Source organism: Ranitomeya variabilis, chromosome 5 (genome assembly GCF_051348905.1).
Source record: "Ranitomeya variabilis isolate aRanVar5 chromosome 5, aRanVar5.hap1, whole genome shotgun sequence".
Lineage (NCBI taxonomy): Eukaryota > Metazoa > Chordata > Amphibia > Anura > Dendrobatidae > Ranitomeya > Ranitomeya variabilis.
Genome location: NC_135236.1, coordinates 478548078 through 478566201, shown reverse-complemented (window position 1 = coordinate 478566201; position 18124 = coordinate 478548078). Strand labels below are relative to the sequence as shown.

General features: G+C 42.8%; 1 protein-coding gene across 1 annotated transcript in view; it reads left to right on the top strand.

The window, feature by feature from the left end:
- NUAK1 (NUAK family kinase 1) overlaps positions 1–18124 on the top strand; it is a 122149-nt gene that overhangs the window by 77888 nt on the left and 26137 nt on the right. The window contains exon 2 of the mRNA XM_077265508.1: positions 6582–6702. Coding sequence (XP_077121623.1) covers positions 6582–6702 — 121 coding nt within the window. The remainder of the gene's footprint in view (positions 1–6581; positions 6703–18124) is intronic.

Here is an 18124-nt window from a genome sequence, read left to right as displayed (position 1 = left end):
AATATATATAGCTCAGCCCACAGAGCACTATATACAGCACAGCCCACAGAGCACTAAATACAGCACAGCCCACAGAGTAATATATATAGCACAGCCCACAGAGTACTATATATAGCACAGCCCACACAGTAGTATACAGCACAGAGCACAGCCCGCATCTTTTCTTTTCCTCCACCCCCCCCCCGAGAATGGCCCCACACAGTCCAGTAAAAAAAAAAAAAAAAAACTCTCCTCACCTCTCCTCGTGCCCCGCGTTGCTTCCTGGTTCCTGCTCCTGTCTCAGCAGCTGCAGTCTGCCCGGGGGACACAGCAGGTGCGCGATGATATGACATCATCGCGCACCCGCAGTGTCAGAGGCAGAGCGGGGAATGATGGGAGAGGGAGCGTCTGTAGACGCTCTCTCCTCCATCATTGCATTCAACTGTACCGGCTTCTGTACGCCGGTATAGTTGAACGCGACGGCGGGGGCGGGGGGAGGCGGATCGAGCGGCCCACTACTGACACCGGCCCTTCTGGCATTTGCCAGAAGTGCCCAATGGCCAGTCCGGCCCTGATATAAACTCTCTCTTTGGCCATCCCTATGGAAATGACCTACTGTTTGTAAAACACTGTCCTATCTGTGTTTTTCCTGGATAGCTCTTGCACCTAAAATAGTGAATGGGGTCATTTGCATGTCCGAGTGGTCCACAGAAAATCACGCAGACATGTCCAATTTTGATCCAAGTGTTGGATTAGAGTCAGCAATGACTCTATGGGTCCATGAGAAAATTGGGAAGCACTCTGTTGCCATCACGACTGTTAGGAGAAAGTAGTGAAACTCTTTTTTGTGAAATCACTTATGAAACTCATTCAGTTTTTATTGTACTTGAAAAACATGCAAATGAGCCCTTACCTTCGAAGCTCCAGTCTAGGGTTAAACGTGTGTTCTACAAGATTCTCATTTGTCAGTACACTCATTTTTTTTCCATATCATAATCAGTAGCTAAATATAAATGGAAAATCATACAATTTTCACACTGGTGACTTGGGCTGTTTTAAGACTCCTATTTCATGTTCTTTACAGATCACTTCTCTGTAGTTTTATTATCATCAGAGGTAGGATTACAGTGCCAGATAACATCTGTATACAAAACTGATAACACAGGACCCACTATTCACAATTTCCTGGCCCTTTCCTCACTTTACAATGACTTGCACATGCTCATTAGATGCTTTGATGCAAAAAATGGGGTCTGACTCAGTCTATTGCTGCTAATGTACCGGTATATGTGCATTTTCTGAAAGATCAGTAAGTAGGAGTCTTGAATGGCCACAGTGGCTAGTGTGAAAATTGCAAAATACAGATTGTTGCATGAAAAATAAAAAAATGTAACAAAAAATGTTTAAAAAGTGCAATTATCCAAAACTATATAAAGACCCTCACTGTACTTTCTGGGAATCTGTCGTGTATAGACAATTGTATCTCCAAATCCACAGTTATGACATTAAAAAAAACTACAAAAACACGCAATGTGGAAAACATTTTTCTTCAATGCCTTTTTATAGACATATTCAAATAGAAAACATACTATGAAGTGCAGAAACAGAAAACAAAACATTCCCCCCGATTAGGCAACAATGAACTTCTTCCTGCTACCCCTATCTCCATTATTCATCGCTGTACCATGTTCGGTAGGGTTGAGGATCTTCTATAGGGCCCAGTCATTGGTGCCTAATCAGGGCGAGTATTTCGTTTTCTGTTTCTGCACTTCGCAGTTTGTTTTGTTTTATTGGAATATGGCAGTCAAGAAAAACATTCTCCACATTGTGTGTTTTTACTGTGTTTTTTTTTTTTTTTGTTCAACTGACCGCTGGTCACTAAGAGTTTTGTGAACTGATATCACCAGGTTTTTTTTTATCTAATTCATTGGATATAATTAATTTACTGTACTTTGTGTTTGAGTGAGATTGGACTGGGACATCCTGTCTGAGAGAGAGGGAAGGAGAGCAGCTTCATTTAGCAAATGGCCACAGAGCTGTTCACATGTGGTAGCTGCAGGGACACATTGTGAAATGATAAAAGTAGGATATGGTAGATCTGACATGGGACTGACAGTAGTAATTTCAGGGGGGAAGTTATTTTTAATCCCTTCAATATGCATCTGAATTAGTTTTCATGGGTAACGTTTCTCCTTGTGGAGAGTGACATACCGGTTTTGGCATGCCAATGTAAGGAGGCTTGTTCGCCGTGCAATTCATGAGGAACTTAAAATAAGATCATCAACCATTTTGTATCTATATATTACATATCCTTGAGATTCCGGACAAGCGTACATATAGTGGTGATTAGTGTTGAGCGATACCGTCCGATACTTGAAAGTATCGGTATCGGAAAGTATCGGCCGATACTGGCAAAGTATCGGATCCAATCCGATACCGATACCCGATACCAATACAAGTCAATGGGACTCAAGTATCGGACGGTATTCCTGATGGTTCCCAGGGTCTGAAGGAGAGGAAACTCTCCTTCAGGCCCTGGGAACCATATTAATGTGTAAAAGAAAGAATTAAAATAAAAAATATTGCTATACTCACCTCTCCGACGCAGCCTGCACCTTACCGAGGGAAGCGGCAGCGTTCTTTGTTTAAAATTCGCGCTTTTCTTTCCTTTACTGAAGTCCCGGCTTGTGATTGGTCGCGTGCCGACCATGTGGCCGGGACGCAACCAATCACAGCAAGCCGTGACGTAATTTCAGGTCCTTCAGGATTTTAAAATTACGTTCCGGCGTTGTGATTGGTTGCGTCGCAGTCACATGGGCAACGCAACCAATCACAGCAAGCCGTGACGTAATTTCAGGTCCTTAAGGATTTTAAAATTACGTCCCGGCTTTGTGATTGGTTGCGTCGCAGTCACATGGGAGACGCAACCAATCACAAGCCGTGACGTCACGGGAGGCTGGACACGCGCGCATTTTAAAATGAGCGCGTGTCCAGCCTCCCGTGACGTCCCGGCTTGTGATTGGTTGCCTCGCGGTCAACCAATCACAAGCCGGGAGGCTGGACACGCGCGCATTTTAAATTGCTGGTTTCGAATTTCCCTCTCAATCTCTGTTCTTTCTCCGTCGGATTATTACCGGCCCCTCTGCTGTAGCGGCGGTCGCTGTGTATACCGGTGGGGGCAGCTCTACCCCGCTGATAATACCGGGTCCTGTCCTTCCAGCTGTCTGCCCCCAAACACGGCCTCCCGTGACGTCCCGGCTTGTGATTGGTTGCGTCGCGGTCAACCAATCACAAGCCGGGAGGCTGGACACGCGCGCATTTTAAATTTTTTAAAATGCGCGCGTGTCCAGCCTCCCGGCTTGTGATTGGTTGACCGCGAGGCAACCAATCACAAGCCGGGACGTCACGGGAGGCTGGACACGCGCTCATTTTAAAATGCGCGCGTGTCCAGCCTCCCGTGACGTCACGGCTTGTGATTGGTTGCGTCTCCCATGTGACTGCGACGCAACCAATCACAAAGCCGGGACGTAATTTTAAAATCCTTAAGGACCTGAAATTACGTCACGGCTTGCTGTGATTGGTTGCGTTGCCCATGTGACTGCGACGCAACCAATCACAACGCCGGAACGTAATTTTAAAATCCTGAAGGACCTGAAATTACGTCACGGCTTGCTGTGATTGGTTGCGTCCCGGCCACATGGTCGGCACGCGACCAATCACAAGCCGGGACTTCAGTAAAGGAAAGAAAAGCGCGAATTTTAAACAAAGAACGCTGCTGCTTCCCTCGGTAAGGTGCAGGCTGCGTCGGAGAGGTGAGTATAGCAATATTTTTTATTTTAATTCTTTCTTTTACACATTTTTACATTAATGTTGTTTCGATACCGATACCCGATATCACAAAAATATCGGATCTCGGTATCGGAATTCCGATACAGCAAGTATCGGCCGATACCCGATACTTGCAGTATCGGAATGCTCAACACTAGTGGTGATATAATGTAGGTAACACAGACTTTAACTTCTAAACACCTCTAGTTTTCTATTTGTAATTATCGTAAAGATTTTTTGTAATCTTGATTCACAGTTTCACTACAAGATGACATTTTTTGAAGCCCTTAGACAAAAATGGTTCCAATAGGTCGTATATATAATGTTTAATTTTCTCTAATGTCAAAAAAAGTCTCTTTAGCAAGGGTTGTGCTGCCTTTGGCTTCATTCTCACCTCAGGGAGCTTGGGTTATTACAGTCTGCACCATCTGTTTCTCGGGCTTTCAACTAGAGCATGTAATTTTCTAAGAGTGGTAAAATAGAATATTCAGCTTTGATTTGTAGAGCCACATAGTTAGTCCTTTACAGTTCAATGGTTTTTGCATTTCACTTTTGTTCAATTGATGCCTATTATTTAATTTCGTAGTGTATCATCCTTACACTGTATCACTAGAACATAGCAGTAGTCTTTCAGCAAGGTGACAAAACTATTTGGCCATTCTTTACTTACTATAAAGGTCAGAGAAATGCAAACGCTTTCAACAAACATTCACAGAGGAGCTGGAAAGGTTTCTGGAATGCCTTTTAATCCTTTTTATGGCCTTGAAACCAGGAGCTTTTATGTGAAAAGTTGCATTTAAGGTTTGTTCGCTACTAGAAGATGAATTTACCAATGTCTCAGTTGCCTGTTCTGTCAATGGGAGGTTGATTGCCACCATATGTATGAAAGGAAAGCTAAGTAGAAACAATATAGTTCTTGGAAATATTTTATCATTTTAACTTACTCCTGTCAGCCTGTTATTCCATGGATGTCAGTGCCTTGTTTCTTACCTTATTTTACCTTTCTCTTTTCCTATGTAACTTATAGTTGAGGAAACTGGAGGCTACTCACATTATATATCGCTATGAGTCAGGTTCTTAAACATCTAGGAGACCACCCCAAATCAGCTAGACACCCAGCTGCAGGATAGTTACCCATTCTGAATAACGAAGGCTCGTTAACAGAGTGTGACAGCTCTGCCATCCGTGGTGATGGAATCCCTGCACACTGCAATTGGCCAAATAATGTGGCCTCAACATGAAAGATACGATATATCTGAGCCAACAGTCATGGGTCAGCCAAACTTTTTATATACCGCACCTCAAACTTAAAGGAATTCTACACATAGTTGTTTCCATCAGTACTGTAGTCTTTGAATGAAGTGCAAGGCTCATGGTTGACTGCTGCTCCATTTCCTATCGTTTTAGCATGGTCTCACTGTTAGGAGAATGGTAGATCAGGGCCACCTGTTTTACCAATAGATGGAAGTCCCTTTGATCAGTCCTCTATTAATTTAATTTAATGTTCTTCTTCTGTTCAGTGCATAAGTAATAAATGCTTCTGTCTAGAATACTTCTCAAAGGTGTTGTTCAGTGAAAATAAGCATAAGTGATGTCATTCTGATCAGTGGGTTCACCATCGCTGGGACCCCCATCGATTGGCAGTTCATGGAAGTTTTCATCCTCAACAGGGATCAGTTATAAAATGATGCGTCAACTTAGATCGCACCATTCTTTTTCTTCGGATTTGCTGGAAAAAAACACGCACAGTATTCAGCAGTCCCGTAGAGAATGAATTGAGTGCAGGTTGAGCATGCACACTGCCGCTTCATTTTAGTGGACATAAAAGGTCCTTGTTCTCTCAATCCAAGCAGGTCTGAGCAGAAGGACTCCCACTAATTACCACTAATTAACAAGCGATAACTTAACTGTGAATCAGAAAATACTGTCGGTTGCTACACAAAGAGGTTACAATGTGGAGGTCACAGAACACATTTGGCACATGTGGAATACAAGCCAAAGGCCATTACCAAAAATCAGTGTGCACATCACCAGAAGTTGCACCAGGGTGAAATAGTGCAGTAGATGGTTGTGCCACCATAATCTTTAGATTCATCTGACTTGTATGGTCAAGTGTAGAATGCAGACAGCAATGCTGGCTTCTAACTCCGGGTCACAGTACACAAATACCTTGCATGCTAGAATGTTAAGTGAGTGCTGCAGCTTTAGTAGTGGTTTATTCCACTGCTGCAAGAGTTTATTACGTGAACAGGCCCATCTCTATGCTTGTTAGGCTTCATTCACATGTCCATGTTTCACAGTCTGAGGTTTCCTGACCAACCATGTTTTCTGACCCAAACTCAGCTGCCTCATATATAATGACACGTGAATCCAGCCTTATTGTGAACAAATAGAGATCAATGGGTGTGGTTGATCCATTTATACCTTTGATATACTGCATGTCTATGGACATTATCATGGCAGACTATATCATCAGATAACCTCAGACATGGATGACTACCAAGCATAATATAACCTTATGATCTGAATTCTTCCATCTCTTTCATGATGTATGTTTAGATGTGGTTTTGTCAGTATAAAATGTGGTATCATTTCTTGGTAATATTCACATTTGAGGAATATTCTTAGAGGAGGTCTTTAAGGTTTGGTCTGATCCATTTGCTGTGTGTTTATTGCCAGCAAACTACATCTGTGTTGATTTTTGAGCAGTTCTAATTGTTGCCTAACATCTGTTTCTGTTCCCAAAGTAACGCTTAGTCTTTTAAATATTCTAGGTTGCCATAAAATCTATCCGTAAGGACAAAATAAGAGATGAACAAGATATGGTTCACATCAGACGAGAGATTGAAATAATGTCATCACTCAGCCATCCGCATATCATAAGTATCTATGAAGGTAATATTGTCTCATAAATTCTGTGAATTTTGTGTGGTCCATTGTTTCAGTTCACCCCAATTGCTTGTCAGCCTTTCTTGTGCTTGCGTGGGTTGCACATCGTTAAACTGTACAAATACTGATGTTTAGCATCATAGGACATGATCATGTAAAGTACGCAGGTCACACTCAGTACACTCAGTGCAATGTTGTGTGAGCGCAAATGCAAATCTTACCCAGATCATAAGTGTGAACTTTGCAAGTAAGTGTTCTAAACATGACATTCTCAAAATGACCATTTTAGCAGTTTGCCTAAAAAGTGCAGTTGTGCTCAAAAGTTTACATACCCCTGCAGAATTTTTGCTTTCTTGGCCTTTTTTTCAGAGAATATGAATGATAACACCAAAACGTTTTCTCCACTCATGGTTAGTGGTTGGGAGAAGCCATTTATTGTCAAACTACTGTGTTTTCTGTTTTTAAATCATAATGACAACCCGAACTATCCAAATGACTCTGATGAAAAGCTCACATACCCTGGTGATTTTGGCCTGATAACATGCACAGAAGTTGACACAAATGGGTTTGAATGGCTACTAAAGGTAACATGCTCACCTGTGACCTGTTTGCTTGTAATCAGTGTGTGCATAAAAGCTGAGTGAGTTTCTGGGATCCAGACAGACTCTTGCATCTTTCATCCAGCCATTGACATTTCTGGATTGTGAGTCATGGGGAAAGCAATAGAAATGTCAACGGATCTATGGGAAAAGGTAGTTGAACTGTATAAAACAGGAAAGGGATACAAAAAGATATCCAAGGAAAATACAGTAGTTTGACAATAAATGGCTTCATCCAACCACTATTGACTTGTACAGACAATAAAAAACATTACAGAATAACAATAATCACATAAATCAACAGATACAGTAGGAATGAGAGCCCTATTCACAAGCTTACAATCTATGAGGAAACATCGAAGACACAAAAGGTGGATGGTAACAATAGCTTTCATTGTTTTGACCAGCCATAATGTAAGAAAGCTGGCGTTCATGTAATGCTGCATGAATAGGTTACCAACCAGTATGTGTAAAACTACAGACACAGAGGGCTATTAAATGCATAAAGCTTGTGAGAACAAGATCCAAGGATCCTGGTTATGATGAAAATTTTGAATTGGGCAATACAGAGATAGTTAAATAAATGTGTTGAGGCGGTAGGCCAGTCTGAAGAAATGCATTTTTAGGGCATGCTTAAAACTGTGGGTATTGGGGATTAATCGAGTTATCCTGGGTAGTGCATTCCAAAGAATTGGAGCAGCATGTGAGAAGTCTTGGAGATGGGAGTGGGAGGTTCTGATTATTGAGGATGTTAACCTCAGGTCAGTAGCAGAACGAAGGGCACGGGTAGGGTGGTAGACTGAGACCAGGGAGGAGATGTAGGGTGGTGCTGAGCCATGGAGCGCTTTGTGGGTGAGAGTGAATAAAAGCTGCTGTAAATTATGTCAGCAAGAAATACATTTTACAGTTAGAAAATGAACTTAGCTATCCCAAAGTAACCTGAAATGTTACTGCCAAAAAATGAGCTTGCTGCTCCTTATGGGAAAGTGAAAGGATCACAGTAATTCATCCAGAAGGTTCCTGATAGTTTATATGAGGCTAGCCCATACCAGCTCAGGAAAGCAGCAGCCAAGAAGAGGTGACAGGGGTGTGTTGTGTATTGTGTCACAAGAAGCCAAGTTTATAAGGGTCAGGCAAAGGAGGTCACTTCAGTCACTGAAGTTACAGAAAAGCGTCATAGACACAAAAAAAGGGAAGTGTAGAAGCGAGCAGTGCGTACAATGGTGTCTTGAAAAATGATGATTGAAGTACTGCACACACCCTAATCCAGGGGCAGCACTTGCCAAGTGCGCCAAGCCAAGTAGAAACACCTAATGGGGATTTCCTTTCACTCTGGAGGAAAACCAGAATCAGCTGAATAGACCGTTGAAATACAAATTCATACAGAATTGTAGAAAATGAGATTTTATTTCTTGATGACAGGTCCGTAGGGAGAAATACTGAGTTGCTGCCAGATAATTAAGCGCTGACCTCACATTGTCTCGGGTTAAAAGCATAGGGGCTAGTCACTGGCATTTCACACATGCTAAACTCACTGGATTGGATGGATTATTTATTATTGCTAACATAGCACTTTGGTTCTGTAGGATTCCAGCAATGATAAGCATCTGCATTGAAGCTTGCCTTTTTAGAAATCGGACATCATAAGATCAAAACGACCTATACATGCATACAAGTGACATCAAGTGAAAAAAGTAGTTGCTTCATGTATACTGACCAATGTCCTCGTGTAGAATTGTGGTCTCAGCCTACGACTACATACTGAGAGAAATGCCAAATAGTGGAACAAGCTCTTAGTTCAGTAGGTTCATCTGGTAACAAGTTCATGACCGGATCATTTTCCCCCACTCCTGATCAGGCACATTTTCGTGTTAAATTGTACATGCACTTTCAAATACTCATTTGAACATTACAAATTTTTTTACCCTCTTGTTCGTGATGCATTAGGCTTAATCTTTATGTCATTTTTATATTCCTTTTTTTTCTACGCAGAGAAAATATAAAAAAAATACGTGGCTATTTTTCACATTATTAATATTTTTTTCATGACCACAAAGGGTCACTAAAAATATTTCAAGTTGGGTTCCCTTTTCCACAGAAATTATTTTTATATATTGGACATATTTTTTTATGGTTTTTAGAAACAGCAATTTTACCAGAAAATTTAGATTTTTTTATTTTCTTAGCTATATGTTATAAACTTCTGTTAAACACCTGGGATTCAGGGTGCTCACTACACATCTAAATAAGTTACATGAGGGGTCTGGTTTCCAAAATGGGGTCACTTGTGGGGGGTTTCCACTGTTTAGGCACATCAGGGGCTCTCCAAACGTGACATGGCGTCCGCTCTCGATTCAATCCAATTTTTCATACAAAAAGTCAAATGATGCTCCTTCCATTCTAATCCCTGCCATGTGCCTAAACAATGGTTTTCCTCCACACGCGGGGTATGGACATACTCAGGAGAAATTGCACAACAATTTTTGGTGGCCATTTTCTCCTGTTACCCTTACTAAAATAAAAAAATGGGACTCAAAGATCATTTTTGTGGAAAAAATTAGATCTTATAAGAGATGTCATGGCAGGCAACAGCCATCGTTATCCTCCGAAGAAGCACAACACAACCTCTGATATTTTTCCTATTTATGAAAACACCGTGGTATCGCAGTATATAGACTTATTCCCAATTCATTTTTACAAGACAGTTTTTTTCTGATGGCGACAGCCCTGTGACTGCTGCAGTCAATGACTTGCTGTAGTGGTGATGCCATGGTCTGCAATATATACCCTCCATCTGCCAATGGCCATATTCCTCTGGATGGTTAGGTAAATATGTGTGGCATGTTTATGGTTGTTAACAACAGTTTTAGAATAAAGCTTGCTATATTTGCAATTACATTCTGTAACCCAATCACAGCTCATTTATTTCCAGAAGTAACTGGAAGAAGTAGACCTTCATTCTCAGGCTGGAGAAATTCCATCCGCTCAGCAAGACAGAAGTTGGCAATTGGCTCTGTACAGCTGGGAGGAAAATACTCTTGAAGTGACTTAAAACATCTTGAATAGTAGTGAACAGCTAGGCCTGTACTTGCCAGAATCTTTACTTCTGAGAGTATAAATTTAATCTTTGAAAAGCTTGGTTCTTTCATGAAAATCCTTTGCACTACATGTCGAGTCTACGAATACCAAAGACAATGTATTCTCGTCCTTGCAAGCCAAAGTCACGATATACTATTGTTTAAAATTGTCTTTATCGTTTCCATTATATTTTTAGGATTACCTTTGGTTTTGTCAAAATGTATTAGAAAATATAGCAAGCAGCACGAACTTTTCAAAATGGTTTCTGGATACATATGACGACTTTTCGGTTCATAGTGTGAACCTTTCTCTAGCAGCATAACAAATGTACATACCAGATACTTAAAGCACCGCTCCAGTGTTGTTTATTTATTACTTTAAATGTAATTCCTCTGCTTTTCATACTCACTTGCCGCCTTCATCATTTTCCGACATCACTCCTGTCAGTCTCTGGCTAAAAGTGACCTGCCGGCAGCTCCAATGTTTCATGGAGGGGAGTGAAGGTCTCTTTTCAAAACTTCTCTGTGAGAGCCTTGTTACGGCTCTCATATACTTGCATTGAACTCTTGTGAAATAACTTCTGTCTTCCGGTTAGTCAGAAATCACTGGCACAAGATGATGCTGCTGGACAGGAGTGGCGTCGGTTGTACAGAGCTCCGCATTCAGATAATTAGTAGATCTGCAGCAGATAAAACAGTGATTTTATCAAAAATACAACACACAGCCCTGTAACTGATACATCGCTGGAATCAGGGTCTCTGCCCCTACATTATGCTGTTCTCAGCTGGGTAGCATAAACCCCTGGTTTCCTATAGCTGAAAATCAAAACGCTCTTTAGGAGTTCCATGCAGTTCAGTTTCTTCTTTCTCCTTTTCATCGTCCATCTTGATTCCTAGATTTCACCCTGTGTTATATTGCTCTGTGCTCTGCTATAAACCCCATAATGCATCAGCATTATTAGCCTCTCTGACCTTTCCTGGCGCCTGCGCACTGCAGTACTTTACTCTGCCGTCAACAGAGTAGATAAAGTACGCCTGCGCCGGAGCTGCAACAGAAGCAAGGAAGAGGACGTCATCGTATGAAGATGGGAGGTGCCGGAACCGGACCTACGAAGCCCATCGGACCTGGACCGCACCGGTCCGCCCCTGGGTGAGTATAATATAACCTGTTTTTCTTATCTTTCAAGTTACATCAGGGGCTTATCTACTGCATTACAGAATGCTGTAGATAAGCCCCTGATGGCGGTGGCCGCAGTTTATATGCGAAAAATGAGGTGACAGATTCCCTTTAAGGGTACCGTCACACAGTACCATTTTGATCGCTACGACGGTACGATTCGTGACGTTATAGCGATATCGTTACGATATCGCAGTGTCTGACACGCAGCAGCGATCAGGGATCCTGCTGAGAATCGTACGTCGTAGCAGATCGTGTGGAACTTTCTTTCGTCGCTTGATCACCCGCTGACATCGCTGGATCGTTGTGTGTGACAGCGATCCAGCGATGTGTTCGCTTGTAACCAGGGTAAACATCGGGTAACTAAGCGCAGGGCCGCGCTTAGTAACCCGATGTTTACCGTGGTTACCAGCGTAAACGTAAAAAAACAAACAGTACATACTTACATTCCGGTGTCTGTCCTCCAGCGTCTCAGCTTCTCTCCACTGTGTGAGCGTCTGCCAGCCGGAAAGCGAGCACAGCGGTGACGTCTGACGTCACCGCTGTGCTTGCCGGCTATGGCGCTTACACAGTGGAGAGAAGCAGAACGCCGGGGACAGACACCGGAATGTAAGTATGTACTGTTTGTTTTTTTATTACTTTTACGCTGGTAACCACTGTAAACATCGGGTTACTAAGCGCGGCCCTGCGCTTAGTTACCCGATGTTTACCCTGGTTACCGGGGACTTCGGCATCGCTCCAGCGCCGTGATTGCAACGTGTGACCGCAGTCTACGACGCTGGAGCGATATTCATACGATCGCTGCGACGTCACGGATCGTGCCGTCGTAGCGATCAAAATGGTACTGTGTGACAGTACCCTAAGGAGTGTGGTGTTGTTGACCATCACCAAAAGGGATGTCATGTTAATATTGACTCTTACCCCCTCACCTCTATGAACTATAATCTGGTCATTGCTCAAAGCTAGTGATTTAACAATCCCTCCATGTTGGTAGCTCACCTGTAGGCCGCATTCACACATTCAGTACTTTATATCAGTATTTGTAAGCCAAAACTAGGAGTGGGTGAAAAATACAGAAGTGGTGACGTGTTTCTATTATACTTCCGTCTGACTTTTCCACTCCTGGCTTTGGCTTACAGATGCTGACCAAAAACTGACCAATACTGAATGTTTGCACATGGCCTGAATACAAGGTATAGCTGACGCAATGGTTGGGACAAGTCATTTAATCTTTCATACTGTCTTTTTCTATCGTCTAGTTAGTGATATCTAATGAATACGGAAAAGTGGTGGCCTTCAGTGTCTTCTCAATATATTTTTTGCACAATTTCTCTTTTATACATAAGGAATTATTACAAAAAAAAATGTGTATCTCATTTTTAGGTCACACGTTCCTTTTTTTTTTCTCCTTCCATGTTATAAAAAGTATTTGACTGGTTTTACAAATTATGAGAACCATTGTATATTCCCACCGAGTATTCTGGAATGAGGTGACCTTACGTGAGGAAGAAAATGAGCTGAAAAACAAATAATGAAATGATCAGCGGACTCTTAACATAGAAGCAGGATAATAAATCCGGCTTCATTTTACCTCTCAATTAGACTGTGCTTCTAATTAATTTCCTGTCTGGCTGAGCAGTGACGTCAGAGTGCTAAACTTCTCATTGTTTTCCGTTGATAGCACCCTGAACCTTGTCATCTCATAGACCATACTGGCTTTAAATCAAGAACTTAATCCCTCTGTTACATTCCACCTATCTTGGATTTCCTTACATAATTATTCTACACTTCTATGAACAGTCCAGAAAGGAGACTTTCTAAAATAACAGTTGAAGAGAACATTGTTGAAAGCAGATTTTCATTACAGCCTGCACAGAGTTTGATAGCTATAAAAGAAAAATAGTTGCATAACCATTAGCATCATATATTTACTTCTGAAGACTATGGGTCCGAGTCATCAAGATTAGCGTTTTTCACCTGTCTTGATGAGGGAGCAGGAGGAGTACGAGGCTCCTGATTCATTAAGAGGCGTATACAATTCTTAGTCCACTCCCTAATGGAGTAAGATTTGTGGTTTATCAATCGCTGCCACCTGTCAGAAATTTGTTGAGTGCTGGGCAAAAGTGGCGTTAAGACGTCAAAACATTGCTAAATTTTTGTGCAACCTCACATTGCACAAAAAGTTGAAGAATTCTCAAAGCCTTTTAGGTATATATACATATATAATAAGTATTATATATAACAGAGGCTCTGATTCATCATTTCCAGGGTTTTTTCAGGTCATTTTTTTTGTTTTCTCTTGCTTCAAGCACTGGCAGAGTTTGCACCAAATTAATAAAAATGTGCACACAATGTTTGCTGATTTAGCGTAAAGATACTTATTTTTTTGGCTATTTTGCTGTTTTACATCTTTTGTAAAAGTCTTTTAAAAAGATTTAAGATGTCTCACGTTAGTCTTCAGTTGTTCAAAAAAAGTGGGTGCTAGAGTATAGTTGAGCAAAAATTTGGTAATATTTTTTCGTAAAGTGCATCCAAATAGCTAAATCCACGTCCATGATGTTGAAGAAAAGAAAACAGACAAACCAAGAAAAATTCAACTAAAAGGCACAAATAATATAATGAATAAGGTTCAAGTAAAACAGTCACTACAAGGGCTCGCTCACAGTTCTCACTATATGCACTCGGACCAATGTTATTCTGTTATATTTCTTCTACATATTTGTTTGAGTATTGGATCAAACATGGGCATCCTGTGATTCATTTTACCCATGTGTGTTCTGTACAAGGGAAAAATCATCGAACGCGTGCATGGCGCCATAGACTAACATGTGGATGAGCGCTATCTGGCAAAACGACGGAGAGTATAGTTGATTTGATCTGTCTAAAAATTTGTGGCAATCACTAAAAGTGATTATTATAATACATTGACCTCTGGATGTACCAGGCAAATGTAGGCTTCTTTCATGCCGCTTTTATCACATGTAGTTTTTTAGATACAATGTTCTTTACAAAGCGCAGGCAGCAAGAACAATTTATCGGTTGTTACTTTAAGAAGTTAACGGGGCATTAACCGGTTTTATTGGCTATATGGCTATTTTAGCTCCATACAGTTAAAATTAAACACATGTAGGCCTGTACTGTTTGTTTGGCGACTCTTTAATAAAGAACCACTTTGTAACTGTGCAAAGGTACTGCTGTCTGCGGTTGCTAGAATAGTAATAAAAATACCAACGCATGGAAAGACACCAGATGGAAGGAATGTCAACATACTGGAACTAATTTAGGTAGATTACTCACATTGAGACAGAAAGCATAGGGAGAATTCCCGCAGATTCATTGCTAGACCTGGGCTGTCCCTTTGAACCAACAAACTGAATTTTTCCCTTATGGTCACAAGCAAGCCAAAGAATAAGCAGAGACTGAGGTATTCCATTGTCAGCTACAGACGGCATTTGCTTCAGCCTTATCGGACTGCATACATCAAGCCAACAATAACTTTAGCTTCATATTTTCCAAGATGTAGCAAAGCAAACACAGTTCTTTCTTTATACAGCCATCGAAGTAGTAGTCCTGCAGACTCAGCTGGTGGTTTTTTTTCCCGATTCAAAAGATTGTGTCTTTCATTAAAATCTGTGATGGCTGTTTTCTAAATTTTCTTACTTTTTATGTATTTTCCTCTTCCCCTTAGGTTGTGTTTATGGCAGAATAATATCCTATTAATAAAAGTGACATAATTGCCATCTTTAATTCATCTGTATTGTCGTCGTTAATATTCTTTATGTCATATTAGCATATCTTTCATTAACTAGACTGCATAGCCTTAAATTAGATGACATAATGGGAACGTAAATGTAGTCAAGAACTTTTGTTTTGTGTTTTACAATGAAAACAGTGGACACACAAAGTGTTACAAACTTAGGAAAAGAGCAGCCTGACCAGGTCATGCTTATGGATAAAAAATAGTGGGGCATCTACACATGACTGGTACATGAGATTGTATGATAGCACAAATCCAATCTATATGTAATAATATGGAGTTTGAGCCATCTTTGTAGAAAAAAACAGCTAGTCTTCTGGGAAGGCTTTCTACAAGATTTTGGAGTGTCTGTGAGAATTGTTGCTCATTCACCCAGAATAGCATTTGCGAGGTCAGACCCTGATGTTGGAGTAGAAAGCCTGGCTTGCAGTGGTTAGCACAGCAGCCTTGCAGCGCTGGAGTCCTGGGTTCAAATCCCACCAAGGACAACATCTGCAAAGAGTTTGTATGTTCTCCCCGTGTTTGCATGGGTTTCCTCCGGGTTCTCCGGTTCCTCCCACATTCCAAAGACATACTGATAGGGAATTTAGATTGTGAGCCCCAACGGGGACAGCGATGATAATGTGTGCAAACTGTAAAGCGCTGCGGAAAATGTTAGCGCTATATAAAAAATAAAGATTATTATTATTTATTAGGCATTTGATGGAGTTGAGGTCAATGCTTTGTGTGGACCAGTCACCAGTACTTCCACACCAAACTCACCCAACCAAGTCTTTATAGGCCTTGTGCACTGGGGCACAGTCACACTTCCTCTAGAGTCTTCCCAAAACTGTACCCACAAAAATGGAAGCTACAATTGTCTATCACATCTCTATTATTAGTTTAGCTTTCCTCACCAATAGTGATGAGCGAATATACTCGTTACTCGAGATTTCCCGACCATGCTCGGGGGTCCTCGGAGTATTTTTTAGTGCTAGGAGATTTAGTTTTCATCGCCGCTGCTGAATGATTTACATCTCTTAGCCAGCTTGATTACATGTGGGGATTCCCTAGCAACCAGGCAACCCCCACATGTACTTATGCTGGCTAACAGATGGAAATCATTCAGCTGCGGTGATGAAAACTAAATCTCCGAGCACTAAAAAATACTCAGAGGACACCCGAGCGTGCTTGGGAAATCTCGAGTAACGAGTATATTCGCTCATCACTACTCATCAACTGACCAGCGCTTCTGTCCATAACATGGGTGCCGATGGAGGAGCATGTGACCACACGTTTTTTTTAATGACAGCGTGATTACAGCTAATTACAAAATAAAGCAGTTAGAATAGGTTGATGTGGTGCGGAGGAGCAGCAATGTGAACTAGATGGGTATTTCCTGAAGGAACTACAGATAGTGCTTTGGAATGGTGCCCGGGCTGCCCCTGCAAGACTTTCACACTTGGGTGCCCCTCAGGCGGTCCGATTTGGTGGGTTGGGTCAATCTGGGTCTGATTTTGTGGGCGGGGTAAATCTAGGTCCGATTCGGTGGGCGGGGTCACTTTTGGTCCGATTCTGTGGGCGCGGCCACTCTGGGTCCGATTCGGTGGGCGGAGCCACTCTGGGTCCGATTTGGTGGGCGGGGCACCTTAGGGACCAATTTGGTGGGTGGGGTCACTCGGTCCGATTTGGTGGGCTGGGCACCTCAGGGTCTGATTTGGTGGGCTGGGCACCTCAGGGTCCGATTTGGTGGGTGGGGTCACTCTGGGTCCGATTTGGTGGGCGGGGTCACTCTGGGCCCGATTTGGTGGAAGGGGTCACTCTGGGTCCGATTTGGTGGAAGGGGTCACTCTGGGTCTGATTTGGTGGAAGGGGTCACTCTGGGTCCGATTTGGTGGGCGGAGCCACTCTGGGTCCGATTTGGTGGGCGGGGTCACTCTGGGTCTGATTTAGGGGGCGGGGTCACTCTGGGTCCGATTTGGTGGGCCGGGCCCCTCGGGGTCCGATTTGGTGGGCCGGGCCTCTCGGGTTCCGAATTGGTGAGCGGGGTAATCTACTATCTAATTATCTAAGGGCACTTCCGTCTTTCTGTCTCACAACACCGCTACGTCATCATCTCGTGAGACCGCAATGCACTCTTGGGACCGGAGCGCGCAACAAGCATCGGGTACCGGCCACTCCAGGTGCAACAAGCATCGTGTACCGGCCGCTCTAGGAGGTGCAACAACCATCAGATACCGGCCGCTCCAGGAGGTGAGTATGTAACTTTTTTATTTTAATTCTTTTTTTTTTTAACAGGGATATGCAGTATACTATGTGACTGGACAATATACTACGTGACTGGGCAGTATAACTACGTGGCTCTGCGCTGTATACTGCGTGGCTCTGTGCTGTATACTGCGTGGCTCTGCGCTGTATACTACGCGGCTCTGCGCTGTATACTACGCGGCTCTGCGCTGTATACTGCGTGGCTCTGCGCTGTGTACTGCGCGGCTCTGCGCTGTGTACTGCACGGCTCTGCGCTGTGTACTGCGCGGCTCTGCACTGTGTACTGCGCGTTCTGCGCTGTATACTGCGCGGCTCTGCGCTGTATACTGCGCAGCTCTGCGCAGCTCTGCGCTTTGTACTGCGCGGCTCTGCGCTATATACTGCGTGGCTCTTCGCTGTATACTACGCGGCTCTGCGCTGTGTACTGCGCGGCTCTGCGCTGTGTACTGCGCGTGTCCGTGCTGTGTACTGCGCGTGTCTGCGCTGTATACTGCGGGGCTCTGCACTGTATACTGCGGGGCTCTGCGCTGTATACTACGCGGCTCAGCGCTGTATACTGCGCGGCTCTGCG